Source organism: Thunnus albacares, chromosome 19 (genome assembly GCF_914725855.1).
Source record: "Thunnus albacares chromosome 19, fThuAlb1.1, whole genome shotgun sequence".
Taxonomy (NCBI): Eukaryota; Metazoa; Chordata; class Actinopteri; order Scombriformes; family Scombridae; genus Thunnus; species Thunnus albacares.
This window is the reverse complement of record NC_058124.1, coordinates 22,393,333-22,411,444: the sequence shown is the minus strand read 5'-3', so window position 1 is coordinate 22,411,444 and position 18,112 is coordinate 22,393,333. Positions and strand designations below refer to the sequence as shown.

Sequence of the window (18,112 nt, the reverse complement as noted above, 5' to 3'; positions counted from 1 at the left end):
GCTAAACCAAAAAACCCTTTCTGTGTCATTATAAATACACAATGTTTCATAACTATGACAAACATTAAAAAGCAGCCATGAGAAAAGGATTTTTTTGCACCTTGAATGACGAGCATTTTCAGCACAGGGGTGCTGACGTCCAGCAGGATGGTCTGGCCTTTAGTGATGACGGCAAACGAGCCCTTCTCGGGTGGAGACAACCCTCCCCACGTGAATCTGGATGACCACACGTCAATGTAGAAGAAATCGGCGTTGTCCTGAAGAGAAATAATAGATGAAAACACGTCCTCAAACACTATGAAATCTGTCTGATCATATTGTTGGTGTGAAGATTCCCTTTTGAATCCCTTTTGTGAGTGACAAAACAGCACCTGGAGCTATGAAGGTGTCAGTTTTAGTAAAGAGGCTTCAGCCTTGGTCATACCTGATAACTTGGCCAACATTAAAACCTCAACACGTTTCCTTTACTAAACGTCAAACAAGCATCCTCTCTCACCATCTTGGCGATGCCTCGGTCTCCGATGCTGACTCGGACTTTGGTCTCTTGAGACTGCCGCTGAGCGTTTGTCACACAGATGATGTGTGTGTTGTTGGTGGACTGGACGTCACACACAGAACCCGCGATTGTCACGTTGACTTCGTTCATGTCGGTGCTGTAAGGTGAGAAAGTGAACATGAGGTGGGAAAGCGTGAAAAAAAATATAAAGTATTGTATATCAATAGACAGATTGATTGATTGATGGAATGGTAGATTAATAAATGAAATAAAAGCTTATCTTATACATTTGTGCTGTCATGACATCTATTATTGTCTTTAAATTGGTATTATATTCTAAAATCATATTATAAAATAAAGTCTATATTATACATCATATAATAGTCGTAATAGTGATAGTAATAGTAAACACAGTAATATGTATCATACATGTACATAATATAATATCATATAATGTTAAATTATGTTATACTATATTATAGTATTATCATATATGTGTTAGAATTAGTGTTATGTTCTAAAGGTTTATATTATATTATAAACCTTATAGTGATATACGTATTATATATGTATGTAATGTAATATATACCAGATACTTTCAAATACCTATATACTGTACCTCTGCACAATAATGCACCACAACACAGTTTAATCCCATGTTATAATTGAATAATTAATAGGATAATATAATATATACTATAATATATAAGTATATACAATATATAGTATATATAATATAACTATATACTATATGATACAATATTAGGCTATATTGCTAATGCTATATTATCATATAACAAAATTACATTACATTATATTATAATAGTATACTGTAGTTATTACAGTATAACATATGCGACTAAACTGTAGTATTGTACATTATAGTCTGGTAAAGTATGAATATATGCATATAATTACACAACATGTTATGATTTAATATAATTTTATTCAAGATAATATAATATGGGAGTAATTTAATATATAATAATATAATAAATTGCTATATTGACCTGTAACAGTATTACATTACATTAGTATAATATACTTATAATAAAATAATATGTTTAATTTGTACTGCGCTTTTCATTCATAGTGAAACTAAAACTGCTACATTATCACACAACACACATCACATCACACAACATTAAGAAAATAATAAGAGTTATAATATATTATATTATTATCTTGCATATTATTGTATTGTATCTTGTTCGATATAAATATAAATATAAATATATATGTATATATATATATAAATATATAAAACACTAAATAAAATAATCAATATCTATATATAGTTTCAAATTGGAAATCATTGCATGCCAAAAGTAAGGCGACGTCTTTTCATTAAACCCAATCAAAGCAAAGAAGTCCCATGAAACAAATGCAACTGTGTTATGTAAGTTGAGCACTTAATGCTTAACTAATGTTCCCTAATCTGGGCGTGCCTCTCCATTGTGTCATTGTGTACATTGCAGTGAATCTTCCTTTACCGCACCTGAAACCAGAGCCGGTGATTGTGAGCCTGGTGCCTCCAGCGGTGCCTCCTCTGCGTGGAGAAATCTCAGTGATCAGCGGCGTAAGCTGAGATTTGTAGGTGAAGCCATTTGATATGTTGACGGCACCCAGCTGGTTAATGACAGCAACTACGCAGCTCACCTGTGACTCTGTGCCTGAAAGGACACCCATACGTAACCACACGCAGACAGACAGACAAACACACGCAACAACAAAAGGACAGGAAGAATAAAGATGCGTGCTCAGAGATAACACAGCAGCCTAAGTCGTCTCATCATCCTTGATGAGTTATTGTTTTGTCTGACATGTCTGTCATTTTCGCCTCCGTTGAAAGGCCGAGAACATTCCTCGTAGATAAAGTCTGTCGCCATTAGAGCATTTAAAGTTAAACTTAGACAGGACTGGTTTGTCAAAATGAGTTGGGAACCAAAAATATCAAAAACCAGCAGGAACACATTCTTCTCAAAGAAAAACTTACAAAAGCTAGCATCTTATTCCCTTTAACGCTGACCTTTACTAGAAAGATGGGAGCACTTAAAAAGGTAATCTAATGGATAAAATAACATAAATGGTTTCTGGGATGTATCTTATATGTATCATGAAGGCAGCAAAATAATGTTTTTAATTTATTTAATGAAAAAAAAGAAGTAATTCAAAAATATATAACCTGGCGATCACAGTTTGGAATCTTCACCTGCTTTTCACAGAAAATAACCAACTAACCACCCGTTATTTGAAATCTGGTCATACTTACCGTTGTTGAATGGGGACAGGCAGTAGAGACGGCTCGATGTCGACATTTCTCTGTGAACTTCACACTCCTCCCCGCAGATCAGCACGTTGGAGGTGTGCGGGTCAAACCCAGAGCCCTGGACGGACAGCAGAGCACCGCCGCCGAAACTGCCTGAATCACAGATTAGAGAGAAAGAACAAATTCAAGATACCTTGAACTCAAAAACAACCCTAACAAATAATACCAAAACTTTTTCTAGGAATAGCGATAACAGCTGCTAGTAAGTGTATTGCAGTTTGTTGGAAGTAATACGGTTCAATGAGATGTTATCCTGTGTTCCAATTTGGGAAAACTCACAATATATTTCATAAAGTTTGGGGTCTCTTTTAGATTTCAAAGAAAAATTTAAACCAGTTGCTCAGAAGGTGTGTTGGGAAAAAAACTGTATTTAACTACCATTTTTGTGTTTTGTTCTCTATTATTATTATTTTTTTTTTCTTCTTTAAATTTGTTGATATATTTTTCCATGTGTTTATTATTGGATACTCTATGAAATGCACTTAATAAGAGTTATTGTAAAGGAGAGTGATGTTTAGATTTTTGGTGTGGTTTTTGGGAGGGGGGGGTTAAAAATACAAAAAAATTTAAAAAAAAGGATGAAAAAATGTAACAGCAAATTCAAAAGGTAATGTGAAACTTTAATGATCACTGTGGGATAATCACAAAGAAGATGCAGATGCAGATGAAAACTTAAAAAGAAGAAGTTTAACATGTAGTTTTTACAGTAAAAGATATAAAAAATATAGATTTACCTTCATAAACAGAACAGATTTATATTTTGAATTATTTTTCAGATTTCAGATTTTCTAGAGTTCATTTTGCAAGCTGTAGCTACAGATGTTTTAAAAATGAATTACTGGTTAAACACTTTTCATTCTTGATCTGAAAATGTGTTGAGTATTTAATGTGTCTGCAAAGAACAGTGATGTGATCGGGTCTTTAGTTGCTTCAGGGACGCCAGGAAACACGTTTCCTATAATATTTTAAACATAGCAGACGCGGTAGAACAGTTTGTCTCTCTGCTTACCCTCGTTGGGCTGCACGCCGCTGAGAGTCAGCTCATAGGTGAACATGACCTCTGACTGAGCGTGACCTTTGACCTGGTGATGAAGCATGACTGGGTATGCCCCCCCTGGGTTGTCTCCTGCGGTGCACTGAACCTGGCCGTCGCTGACTGTGGACACATTGCAGGGAACGTGGTTTATGGTGACGGAGACCTGCTGCGGGTCGGTGCCAAATCCTGAACCTGTCAGTGTGACGACTGAACCGCCCGGTCCTGTGGGACACAAACAGAGAGAGGAAGAAGAGATAATGAGACGACTGGATGGATGTAATATGAGTATGAGACACTGAATCAGAGACATTATAGCTACAGTTTCTGATTTTATTCAAGTGAACATACACATTGTATGCTTTTATCTGACAGATGTATGGGTGTAGTCGGGTTAAAATCAAGCTGCTTACATGATTGTATGAAGTTTATTGGTTTTACTGAAATAGAAGAATTACACAAAGCTCTATGGGTTAATTAAGTTTACTAATCCTTGCACTTAAAACATACTATCATCTATCTAGAAAAAGAGTTGCTTTTCTTAAACAAGCTAGTAAAGTGCTCTTTTTAGGCCGAACAAGACAATCAAATATATAACGGTTGCCGTCCTTGAACCCTTTAGATTAAAGTCATGATCCTCGTCTTATCAGTGAGGTTACTTTTCTGAGTTTACTATCATAAAGTAGGAATTTGTTTGAATGATACTGAGCCAAATTTACAAAGGTAAAAATCTTACAGATTGGACTGTTTGGTTTTATTGCTATTAGCAAATAAGCTACTGCTGTCACATTGATATTGGGATCTTAAAATGGTTTACAAAATTGAAATCATTAAGCTTTGTGCTTTAAAATAAAGTATAGTTTGTAACGGTTGATTGACATCCCAAATAATGTAACAGACTCCCCCTCTGGCCAGTATTCATACTGCTGTTTGTTAATAATCGGAGTAAAGCTACAATATTTTCTCCCTACTTACTGAGCACAACTGTTACTATGACTACGGGATGTAGAGGACCATAATTACCAGTGGTGGGGCTGATGGAGCTGATGACAGGAGTGTGAGCTGTGGAGTAGGTGAAGTTGAGAGGAGGATACTCCACAGAGAAGACCTGGATGTCGACCGTCACCAGCCCCTCGCTGTGAGGAGGCGTCAGGCAGCGGAGAAGAGCCGGTGTCACTTCCTGAATCTCGCAGCGTTCGCCACCAACCATCACGCTGGTGTTCCCTGGAGCGAAGCCGTTTCCTGTGAGGACAAGAGGGGTCCCACCTGCCAGGCTGCCCACATCGGGGTTCAGGGCAGCCTGGGCGTGGCTGCTCAGGGTGACATGACCGGATGCGAGGCCTTTACTTCTCACGATCACTGTGACTGCGTGGTCGCCTGCAGGAAGAGCGTTGACGCTCAACGTGATGTTTCCATCAGTCACGGCGGTGACTTCTAACTCAACGGTGCTGGCGAAAACTACCACATCATCCACGCGGCTGCCAAACCCTGAGCCGGAGATGGTGACAGTGGTTAGATCGCTGATGCTGTCGGGGGAAATGCTGGTGACGGCGGGAGTGACAGAAGGAGAGTACATGAAGGAGCAGTTTGAGTGACAGGAGCTTGGGATCCTTCCCGCCTGGAAGACGACATTACCAGTGTGTGGCTGAGAAGGGGAGGTGTCACAGATAATAGAAGTGTAATTGACTGATACAACAGCGCACGGCTCGCTGGCTACAGTCACTTGTCCGTCGAGGAAGCCGGAGCCGTGGATGAGGAGCCTGGTGTGGCCGGTGGTGCTGCCGATAGGAGGCGAGACCAAGTCGACGACGGGCAGGACGACAAAACGACGGTCGAGCTCGTTTTGTACAGCGATGATGGCGCTACCCAAGTTGTTAACTCTGACGGCTACGGGGAGAGCGAGGCCGATGGGAAGTTCGCTGTCCTTGCTCAGCTTGCAGTAGATCTCAGAGGAAGAGCTGTTGATCACCAGGCAGGGCTGATCTCCAACCGTCACCTACAGGACGCAGAGCAGCCGAGAGTAAATGACAACAAGCTCCGTCTGAGCTTTCCCTGTATTTCATCATAAAATGTTTTGGCAACAGAATAATGATGAAAGATCTGGAGTAGAAAGATGTTAGAAATTATTTGTCTACAATCTAGAAAATAACTGCCTACTGACTGGTGATAGATTAACTGGTTAACTGCAGAGAACAATACATTTAAATCATGTAAACTTTAAAAATGTTAAATAATGACTCACAATGTAAACAATGGTAATGTAATGTTTAAATATGTGTGACAAAAGTGTGTTTGTTTGGGTCAATAACAAATACAGTGTCTATATTAACAATGAGTACATATTAATGTGGAGAGATAATAACTTACAAAGTTGAATTAAATTAAATTACCAGTGTAATTATCCCACAATTTTGTCAACTATTAATGTATTGATTCAAATTATGTCATTAAAAAGTTTTCCTTCTAAGTCTTGAGAGCGAAGACTTTTGATAAAAACAGTTATTGTTAATAAAAACATAACTGATTGGGATATTGAATATTATACAGAATTCAAAGATGTTACTGACTTTATAAAAGATTTTTGTCGTCACTAAACATATAAAACATAAAAAATTATGTGCTCTCCAGCACCTGCATATATCATGTACATATTAATCTATAATACGTGCTAATATAACTTCTACCTAAGTGTAATTAAAAACTAATCAAAGCATTTCAACACCAAACCCATTAGTTCAGAGCCACCTTAACGCCGCTCACCTCATTGGCGCAGGCAGTGTCGCTGAAGCCATTTCCCTGGATGTGGATGAGCTGCTGGTATGAGCCCTGGTTGGGAGAGATGGAGTGGACTGTTGGGGTTGAGCAGGTGGAGGCGGTGAAGGAAAGGCCGTCTGATGTCCCGTTGGTCTGTGGGCACTGTGGCGAGGCGACACACTGATCGACTGACCTGGAGGTACGACGTGAACCTGCAGGGGGAGACAGTTTGAATCACTGATGATGATGATGAAACTTGGAAATCATCTTTAAAAGATACGCAAGTATTATTTTTACATTTTTTCAATTTGGGAAAAAGCGTGTGACTGAGCATGTTTTACACACATCTGTACATTTACCTCCTGTCATGTGTCTGGCCTCCATGCCTCCCACGCTGACAGAGACCTTACTGCTCTTCTCCTCCCGAGGTTCAACTTTCACGACACCCTGCAGCAGCCTGACGTTGGCGCTATCTACGTAGCCGCTGCTGTAGTAGTACACACCAGGCACGGTGAAACGGTGGCCGAAAAACCCTGAGGGGATCGAGAGAAAGAGAGGGTGTGTCTAAATTTGTGACTATTATTATTATATAGCATACTTGGACATGGTGCATGCATTTGTCTTGTTCTGTCTCTCTCATGCATGTTGAAAGATGTGACACATCACATGGCGCACATCAAGTTCTTCATGTGCGTTCATGTGTCTTGTTTATCACGCCATCGATCACAAAAACTAAAAGGAAAAATCCTCCACCCTGTTGTTTGGTACTTGATTTTTTCTCACAGTATTTTTGTGGATAAATATACAAATGTAGACAAAGTGAAATTAAGTTGAGATATTTTATGAGCACCTATAGCAGAAGAACTCAACAATCATCAACAACAAAGAGAGAAAAGGCCAGTGAAGAGGCAGAAGGAGCCGTTTTTCTACTAAGAATAGGACAAACATGGACCACAATTCAATGCAAGAAATGATGAGCTTCAATTATAGCTTTACTATAATTACTATTTCCATTCTTCACTCTGTTCATGCAGAGAGCCAGAACAAGATTTTCACACCTGTTTGAGATCTCTAACCAAAGTAAAGTATTAAGACGGGAAAAAGAAGCTTTTGAATATGCTGCCCTCTTCACCTGAACATATAAAGAAGGACTTGAAATTGTCAGAGGTTATTATTTTTTAATTTGTTTGGATGGTTTTCAAAAATCCAAATACTTATGTGCGATATGTGCACCGTAACTGAAAATGATTAGAAATGTGCTGTTTTTTCTCAGCCTGTTTATGTTGTTTGCAACGTATTTTTTATTATTACACTGATTCTATACTGCATCAGTTCTTTCTGGAAAAAGGGATTTTAATAACACAATCTCACTTCTATCTTATTAAATAAAGGAAAAGTGAAAGAACATGACACAATCCTGCATCACAAGATGCATGAAAGAGTATGTAAGGGTGGGTTTTTCCTTTATTGGGAATAAAGTGCAATAACAAAGAGGAAAAAAGGGCTTTTTTATAGTAAATGTGAATCATTTCATCATCATTTCTGTTGAGGGATGGGATTTTGTTCTACCTTTAGCGGTCTTGGTGTCTCCACTGGTGAATGGTCCTCCTTCATAGGTGGTGCCACTTGGGCTGGAAACACTGAAAACCTGGTACCCGACTTTCTGGAAGGCCGGTGCCTCCCAACGCCACATTACTGTATCTCCAACAAACACTGTCAGTGAGGCAGGACTCCATGCATACCCCTGGCCATAAGCTGGACAACACAGACAGTCATGAAGTTAGATAGTAAGTCATGTATACATACAGTACAAACAGAATACACAGACACTGATGAATAAACCCATACAGGAGACATTTCCTTGTTACATGTAATTTAAATACTTGGAAGTCCCCTTCGAAATATGGTTAATCATGCAAAGAAATGAGGTCAAACTGGTTTTTAAACACTTCGTCTTTGAAACAGTTTCTAGGTGCAGTCACATTTCTGCTACAGGTGACAGTTTCCTTGCTTGCGGCAGTTTTCTGTAAATTAACCCTGTTTCTGTTGTAGCCTGCTGAGATTTAGCTTGACATCTGGACAAAGGATGGAAACGTAAACCTACTGCGGTGGGATCCCTGGTTGGTGACGGTGTGGGTCTTCTCCTCCGACTTTACAACACACTGCAGTTCATTCTCCGAGGCAGACTCCACTTCACACTCAGCTCCTCCTGTCACAAAACATGTGTGAGATCATACAGGAAACCTGATGCAGTCGTACTATAATATCGCTTTTCCATATTTGCATCTAGTTCCATTATTGTAGATGATCCAGCCAGCAGCCAACATATCAAATTTTGGATTTGGTCAGAAAGCGTTTCCTCGCAACCATCATTCTGTTATCTAATTCCACTGAGAAAAATCTAATTGGCTAATAAAACAAACATTTTTTAATACTTAAATTTAATATAACCTATGTGTTAATTACATTCTCATGTTGCTTACCGACAGAGACTTTGTTGTCAGAGGTGTTGTTGCTGAAACCAGATCCAGAAACAGTCAGCTTGGTTCCTCCCATTAGAGAGCCAAACATGGGGGAGATACTGTGGATTTCCAGGATGTATTCAATGGTGGCGTTCACACCGCTGCCATGAAACAAAGAAGTATATAAAAGAGAAGTTAAAAATGAATCAGTTTTAATACTTGAATATAAATAAATATCAAGGTAGTTTTTTTCAATATGATGTGTAAAACAAGACTAAGAAGCTAGAAGCTCTGTGGGGCTGTATCTCACTTTGAGCTAAATGCTAACCATGTTTACCATGTTCACCATCATAATTTAGCGTGTTTGAATGCTAACATCTGCTAAGTCTGACCTAATGATGGATCACCAAACTTATCAGGGCACATTGTCTAGAAACCATGAATATTTGCAAACTTTTGTGCCAATCTTTCTTGTACATGTTGAAATATTTCAAGTGACTTGTGGTTTCTGCAATGTGCACCAAATTAAATTGAATTAAACATTTAAAGACCTTTTAAAAATCTTTTAAAAACCTATGTAGAAAGCAATTTTATATCTGTTTCTAAGGCGAAACTATGACAGTATAATACATGGGATGATACAGCCTAGAATTATTTATTATTATCACATTTTTTCAGTACTTCCCCTCAGCATATATAGCATATAGCAATAACTTCTAATGATATGATTGCTTAAATTAATGCAACAAGAACCAAGATAAGTTGCAGAAGAAGGATGGATGAATAAACTAATTAAAACTGATGAATTATTTTAAGTTTTTGTTAAAATGATCACATGCCCATTATGATCAGGTGAGCGTCCTCGCTACTGTAGCTATCAGTAGTGACAGTGTTTGCTGCAGGTCTAATGGTGCTGACTGAAACTTCGAAAGGTGTTTAATGTCTCCTGACAGCCTGTGATTAGATACAAGCGCTATTATAACTAAAATTACTGCCTACAGCAGGTTAATGGAGGGTAGGGCAGGTAAATGACATTTAAGACTTTTTAACACCCTCTGAGGCCTTTTTTGAGGAAACGACATTTGACTTGTCAACACCTGCAGACACCACGAATTAGGACCAAAGTCATTAGGATTTATCCTCTGTAGACCATTTATGTCTGTATAAAATGTCACGATATCATGATAATGATATATATATATATATATATATTTTTTACTGTCTTATATGTTTTTATATGTTTTTATATATGTAACATCTTATTTTATGTTTTATCTTTTTTGTTTTATATATGTAATGTTAATGTAATATATTCATTATGTATGATCTTTACTTGTTTTTAAGCACATTGAGTTTACGCTTGCCGTATGAAATGTGCTATATAAACAAATTTGACTTGACTTGACTTGACAGCAATCCATCCAATAGTTGTTGGGATATTTAAAGACCAAAGCGGTGGAGCGACTGAACAATAATGCAATCTCTGGAGCCACGTCGCTAGCTGAAAACTATGTAATCTACCACATCTAACACAACATGCAGAATGTAAGAAAAGATTTCTAAACCCATGTAACAGCTGGCGATACTATCAGCACTCTTTCAGAAGGTATCCTACGAAATAGTTGTTGTCCTTGAGACTATTGCGTAATCACTCAGTGTGGGAGTATCTTTCACAGTAGCTGTACCTTGTCTGGGGGTAGCCATTGTTTCCAACCTGCACGTCCACCTTGTACAGGCCGGGTGGCAGCACGGGGAGAAGACAGGTGATGCTCGTCGCCGTCCACTGCACGGTGACACATTCCTTCCTGCCTACGAACACGGCGCTGTCGTTGTCTTGAGCACCGAGGTTTGAACCCTGGATGGTGAGAACGCGATGTCCTACACAAAAGAAGATCAAATTTTTACCATGAACATGTTTTCCATGAAGGCGCTACTGTCACTCAAGTGCCAAGATAATTAACACTTGTCAGCCGGTTAATGCTGCAGCTTTATTTTTTACAAAGTGCCGCTGATTGTTCTGCAGGTTACTAGGTATTCGTGTTGTATGGATGCTTCCAAATCAATGACTATAATTACATGATTGACATGTTAAGTCTCTTCTGCTCAGATTCTCAAGGTTTACCAAGAGCAAAGGGCAAAAAACAGAGAAAACCTATGAGTCAACATTACGAATACTAATACGGTGAGAACGATAACAAAAGGTTTCTACACACTTCTTTAAGCTCCTGATGACACCAGAGTCACATTGAGCTTTGAACAGGAACAACTAAATAAAAACAACACTGCGCTATTCTCTTCCCTTCAGGCACATATACTCAGATTGATACCTCTCCTCAGAAGGGCATTTCAGGTATTTCATAAATTCACACACCCTCGGCCTCAGTTGGTCTATTAGTTGTATTGTATTCTGGCGAAATTTTTTTTAATGGCTTTTAGTAACCTCTTACACTGTACAACTGGTTTTATAACATTAGAAATGGCACGCTAATCTTGTCGACAATTACAAGAGACATAGCATTTTCTTTCTTTTAACTATTGTCTTCATAGAACTGATTCACTGATGACAAATGTTTTATGCTTGTGGATCAATGAGTGATTTGTTTTGTGAGAGAAAAGGACTGTAGGTATTGAAATGTCATGATGCTCAGCATTGAAACACAAAGAATAAACATTATATCCTATTATTTCCATGAACAAAGGACATGTAGACTCACTAGACAGATGTCTATGTTGATGTCTATTGACCTTTAAAGATAAAAGTTATCCTCCCCATTAAACCTGACTCTTCGTTTAAGCATATCAAAGAACATAATACAAGCGCTCCTCTGGGTTTACCCCACTTTAATATAATGACTCTGCCTCATCGAATGGTTACTGAATGCAGGAACACAATTAATAAAAGTCCCATTTAGAGTAAAAAAAAAAAAAAGACTCTCAACTCACCAATCACAGTGGTCGTCTGGGGACTCAGGTCTGAGATCTGGGGTGTTAGGTTAGTATCGTAGGTAAAGGAGCTGCTTGCTGTCTGACTCATGTTTCCCACCATTACTGTGACCGTCTGTGACCCTGCAGTTCCCTGAAATAAGTAAAAAGTGCATGTATCAATTATAAAATTACCAAAAGAAGTCCAATAAAAGTAAATGACAAGAGCTGGGACTCTTTGGAGAACTTGAAAATATAGGACAAGTTATCTAGCCATGCTCCAAATGTGTTAAAGCAGCCGTCAAACATATAATTTACTAATTTTTCTAAGTATCAAAATTAGTAAAACAAATGACTTAAGCATGTTAATCTGCAGCTGCAGCTGTGCAGGAAAATAATGTGCATTGGAAGTGTGTTTATCAGTCTGTACACTTACTGCTGGTGTTCTGCATTTCAGCTCAGTGTCACTTGCGTGAACCACCGTGCACTCCTCACTGCCGACAGTAACTCTGGTGTTCTCACTGAAGCCGAAGCCCGTCACTGTCAGCAGTGTGCCTCCTGTGAAAAAAAGATTAAAATAAGATGTATAAATGTTTGGGTTGACATTTTGTTCATGGAGAAAGTGGTTTTGCCAATGATTTTGTGATATTATCATGGGTTGAGGTTCTAGTTTGGGTACATCAGGTCTTTATAGATGTCACACCGTATGTTTTATAATGACTTACCTGCCACGCTTCCAGACACCGGAGAGAAAGAGGAAACGATGAGCTGGTAGGTGAAGTGGAGGATGCTGTCGCCTACAAAGCGTGAATTACCCAGAGAGGGGAAGCTGACTGACACTGGGTAAGTACCAGCGCTGGAGCTGCCCAGTCTGCACACCTGGGTGGTAGCTGAAATATCATTAACAAAATCTGGTTAGTCTCCTTCCATTAGAAAAAAAACACAGCTGAATTATTTAACAACAAACTAGAGTAGAGTATTCACTTCTCCAAACATCTTCTACTTACCGGTGATCTGTTCAACATGGCACTTTGCCTTTCCCACCATGATGGAGGCATTTTCACTGCTGAAGCCAGTACCAGTTACAGTCAAAAGAGTCCCCAGTCCATTAGATCCTAAAAAAGTCAGGGATAATTAATAACAGATACAACAGTCTCTACCATCATCATCTCTGATGTTTTACATGTAGCATATATAAGTTCTAAATGTTGAGATGTTTTTTTCTGTAAAGACAGTTTACTAAAACTTATCAATATTTATTTGAGTTATTCAGAACTTGAAAAGTAGATGTTTTGCAACTGGTAACAAGAGGATAAAATCCAGGTGACTGAGTCTTGAGTATAATAATAAAGAGCTTTAAATATTACAAGGCTGACGTGTTAGTGTTAGTCATTGTGCCCTTTGACTTCAAAGAAGATGTTTTACTTTTACTTTTTGTTTACTAGGCAAAGACACACTCTAGATCTTTTAAGTTCTACAACTGGTATTGAATATTTTACACTATAGAATAATTAATTGTTTTTGACTTTTTTGAATCCCTTTTGGATTATTCACTATCAAATTTTACACTCATAACAGCACCCATTTGATTTGATTTAGAAGATATAAAAGTGCATATTTATTGTATATATTGCATATTTTACAGCTCCAAGAGATTTAACCAGCGCTAATAATGCTAGATGATGAATGAACAAATAATATTTCAGAGGGACACCTTGAGATGGGCTGATTCCAGTCACAACTGGTGTCTTCTCCTCGGACCATTCAAAGCCACAGTCACCAGAACACTTTGAGGGAATGCCATTGATGTAAACCTCCACCTGCAAACAGCATCACCAGACATCTCATCAAAAATGTTCAAGACAAAGTTTCCCAACATAGAAATGACACACTGGGTTGTTTTAGCATGTGAACTTGCTGCTACAAGAGTCATAACAAAAGAACAATGGAGGACTGTGACTGTCAGTCACTGCAGTAACTGCGGTGATACAAAGCAGTTATTTAGTAGCATGCAAAGAAATTAATTAAATTGCGCCTGGAGGCAGCGCTATGCAACAACACAGACAAAAATAGTACTCGCTCAACAGAATACACTAAGTAAGCAAACACATCAAGTAATCAGCGGTAGCTACAACAGAAAGCTGATAGGATGATAATGCTGAAACTGAAAACCACATGTGCCGGAGGGTTTTTGAATCAGTTGTACCTGTGGTTTCGTTTCCCAGACACGGAGGAAATCTCCTGTCAGGCTGCGCATCAACAGTCCTCCCTTTTTCCTCTCCTTGACGAAAGCACGGACGTTGTTGCCAACAAGTGAAGAACCATTGACCTGCAATGAAATTGAATCACAGATCAGGACCGGCCTGCTGTTCTCTCTACACCTCTGTAGAAACTTTAATCTTTGGAACAGAAGATTATTAGATCTACAACTGACACTGTGGTAACTATACTACTACTATCACTGCTACTGCCATTATTGGTATTAGTTTAGTTTTATTTTGCACTTATACAGACAAAACTTAAGTAAAACAGATGCAACAGGAAAAGCAAAGAAGTTATAGGCTTATACATTGGACCTCTTCCCAAATTAAGAATAAAAAAACGTGAATTGGTAAAATAAAAATAGAAACAAATACAGACAAAAATGAAATAAGAAAAACAAAGAGATGGAAAAATAAACAGAGCAATGCAACACCAATCAGCTGACAATAATGAATATTGTCTAAATTAATTAGACATCATGAAATAATGTGATGACTTTTTTTTAAAACTTATTTTGAACCAATGGTAAGCTCTTAATAATATGCATCACAATATCTCAGGGAACAAAGCCATGTCTGGTTTAACAAAAAGGAAGGTGAAGGTGGTCAACGTGTCTGGTTTTATGAGAAGTAGTTCAAGAATTACATTTGAAGGACTTATTAAATGATCAGATAGAAAGTGACGACTTCTGCTAATATTATCTTGAGTCTGACCTGCATCAGAGGCTGGTCTCCGGGTTTTGTAAGCCACTCGACCCTCCACTTGGGAAGTCTGCAGCTTCCCGGCTTTGTAACTCTGACCTGGCCCATCCCCGCGATTCCCTCCAGAGCGTACTTCAGGTCCTCCTCACTGATGTCCACCGGCAGACCTGAGAACAAGCACTGGTCGTGTTAGACACCTCTAGCTGCGTTGTATGTTGTACTGCTTGAATGCACATAGAAGTGTACTGATGTGGATATATGGAGTGATATGTGTTCACTACATCTTTCACTGTCCCTCTGCAGTATCTCTGAGGTCCTGTGGTCCATGTGCTCAAATACAGAAGATGATAGTATGTTTTTGCACCAATAACATCACAAACAGAAAATTCCTAAATAGGGCGATTTTCCTCCATTCAGAGCAGAGCATTATGCATCTCTTTAACAACTTGTTTACCTAACTGTTATATGTATACTGTCCATTTTTTTTTTAATCATATTAGAGTTAAGTTTTTCCTTAAAATGTCTGTGTTTTACTACATTGTCATTAATTATTTGTTTATACATCAGCCTCCACTTAACTATGGCCACACTAGGAGTTATAGTTCTTGTCAAATAGAGTAATAAACACTTATATCAGCTAATAACTACATTATAGTGCGTTATAAACCATTTATTATTAAAGTATTATTGATGGTCATGGTGTGATCATTTTAAATTGCAGGAGACATGAGAGAAACTTCTACTTTAACAATTTCTGTGTTGACTGGTACTTTCATTTCTCAGTTTAAATAATTTTGGAAAAGAATCAACACCTGAAAGTCAAAGCACTTGGTTCGAGTGTCATTATTTTGTCATCTGTGAACTTAAGAAGCCTCCTTCACACTAACCAGAGCCAACATCTATTAAATCAATGCTAAAGCTCTCTCTGTCTTTGTTTTGTGTACAATAAATTTTGACAGTAGCTTGTATGAGGAGTGACTGAGTGGAAGTCAATGAGCCTTGGAAACTTTCCCAAACAGCTTCTTCATACCATATATCTTTAATGTTAGCTTATAAATCACTGTTAATGGCGACACACATAGCAGAACAAGTCAGCAGTCAATCTTGAGTCACAAGGAGCTTAACCTTTTGGGTGATCCTATCTGCGCTTACGGCCAGGAAAGGTATAGTTATTGCAATGCAAATGCTCCCGTGAACTACCTTCAACACGGTCTCCGTAAATCTCCACATCAAAGGTGCCGTTTAGGGGAGGTGTGGCTTTATGGGGGCGAGTGATGGTAACGGTGGCTGCTCCTTCCCTGAACTCAGCCATGTCCTCGCTGCTGTTGGACATCTTTGGAAGACGAGTGGAGAGATAATAGGATTAGACAGATGCTGAGGACACACTACTCAGACATTGTTTTCACATGAACAATGAGTGTTCTCTCAACCCTATGATGTGTCTAGTTTTACACAATCATAAGTCTTGGATGAAGCAACCTGCATTTTTCCCAACTGATATCCTTGATTATTTGGTCTCCCAGCTTTTATACTTTTTTTGTGTTTTATTCATATACAGTAAATATAATCTACATAGAAGTCTTTGCCAGTAGAATAGCTTTACAAGCGATAAGACAGACAGATATAAGTGAAACACGTGTTACAACAGACACTTCACCCTGCAGTTAAACATTTCCATGCCAGCCCCTACAGTCTGTCACTGCTCCAAACCTAATCTGTTAAGCAAATGATGCCTGCACAGCGTGCTGAGGCACGAGACACATAGAGGATCATTCTGGCGCCTCTCTGTACTGTAAGTTCCATCACATGGCCGTGGGCTACAGAACATTTCCTCTGTTTTTATGAGTCACACATCTGACACAGCACTGTTCCTTTTATTTACAGCTGGTTGCCTGGGTGGAAATCTTTGCAAAGAACCCTTATCAGGACACAGTGGCTCTGGGTTAGTACTGTTGCATCATAGCAGAAGGACTTGGGTTTGGTTTCTGGCCCAAAAACTTTCTTTGAATGGATTTTATGGTGTAAACAGACTCACAGGTTAGTCTCTAAACACTTCGCTCATAGAGACTGAGGACAATCTCCCAGCTTTCGTTATTTAAACTGGGTGGAAACAATAAGAGGGTTTTAAAAAAAATGCTGCATTGCAGAACCAATCCAAAGTCTTTAGGGCGGCCCTTCACATTGGGGCGGCGACATGCAGTTCACTACGGAGGAGAATCGGGGGGGAGAGCCTCATTTCCGGTAAGGCGTGTCCTTGACAAAATGTAAGGGGCGTAGATTTGTTAGAAGCCGTTCTCGCTACCATTCAAGCAATTAGCGTGCATTTAGAAATCCCCACACATCAGTAGGCGGTCTGGTATGTGTGGTGTTGCGAGACTATGGTCCAATAGACTCTGATTGTAGTGAAGTGAATGGAAAAGCCCCACCTTCTCATGCACGACGCAAAATCAACACTCAACAAGTTGGATCTCAATAGTTTCGCTACCACTAAATTTTGAAATCTCATTAAGAAACCATTGAGGCTTCAGGAGAGATGTCTGTGTTTTAGGGAGTGTCTGATTAACTAACGTGTGGTTGCTATTTGTTTTCTTCACTTCTGCCGCTACACCCTCCACCCCTGTAATTTCCTGCAGTCAACACAGCTGCCCCAAGGGATGAATATGTAGGTTAAAACGAACAATGTCCTTAGTCTTTTTAATATCACATTGTTACAGAAATTCAATGAATCAGTTACCTGCATGAAGCCAACGTCTAGAAGTGGGAACCCAAAGGCACAGTCCACTGGTGTGGCATTGATCTCATAGCTGATCTTTGAAGGAGTTGATGTGTCTTTGCTAACAGAGATCGCCTTGAAGGATCGGCCAGAGCTTTCAAAAGGTGGGGGCCTCCTCTTGTGGGGAACAGCTGTGAGAAACAACACAGATCAATACACTAAATTAGTTAACATTAAAGTCTTGGTAATAGTGACCAACATCTGGACAGTCCTACCTTTACACATCAATATCAAATTTAACATATAAAAAGATATTCACATTCTGCAAAAAATATGTAATTTTCTGCAATTTTCTTCTGTAATTTTCTGCACAAACCGCCCCCCCAAAACATCAGAGTATTGTGCTTATGATGCTAAATGTGTTATCCATTGCAAATGTT

At 38.8% G+C, this 18,112-nt stretch overlaps 1 protein-coding gene across 1 annotated transcript in view; it reads right to left on the bottom strand.

Annotated features, from left to right (window-relative positions):
* Positions 1-18,112, bottom strand: part of pkhd1l1.1 (PKHD1 like 1, tandem duplicate 1) — a 49,103-nt gene that overhangs the window by 20,208 nt on the left and 10,783 nt on the right. Inside the window, exons 23-43 of the mRNA XM_044335235.1 lie at positions 17,694-17,863; positions 16,160-16,292; positions 14,972-15,126; positions 14,203-14,325; positions 13,711-13,816; positions 13,004-13,111; positions 12,722-12,886; positions 12,433-12,554; positions 12,018-12,150; positions 10,760-10,952; positions 9,096-9,235; positions 8,717-8,821; positions 8,182-8,367; positions 6,972-7,145; positions 6,619-6,824; positions 4,882-5,854; positions 3,835-4,083; positions 2,769-2,918; positions 1,995-2,169; positions 497-653; positions 101-257 (exon numbers count right to left, since the gene is read on the bottom strand). Of these exons, the coding sequence (XP_044191170.1) occupies positions 101-257; positions 497-653; positions 1,995-2,169; positions 2,769-2,918; positions 3,835-4,083; positions 4,882-5,854; positions 6,619-6,824; positions 6,972-7,145; positions 8,182-8,367; positions 8,717-8,821; positions 9,096-9,235; positions 10,760-10,952; positions 12,018-12,150; positions 12,433-12,554; positions 12,722-12,886; positions 13,004-13,111; positions 13,711-13,816; positions 14,203-14,325; positions 14,972-15,126; positions 16,160-16,292; positions 17,694-17,863 (4,080 nt within the window). The remainder of the gene's footprint in view (positions 1-100; positions 258-496; positions 654-1,994; positions 2,170-2,768; positions 2,919-3,834; positions 4,084-4,881; positions 5,855-6,618; positions 6,825-6,971; positions 7,146-8,181; positions 8,368-8,716; positions 8,822-9,095; positions 9,236-10,759; positions 10,953-12,017; positions 12,151-12,432; positions 12,555-12,721; positions 12,887-13,003; positions 13,112-13,710; positions 13,817-14,202; positions 14,326-14,971; positions 15,127-16,159; positions 16,293-17,693; positions 17,864-18,112) is intronic.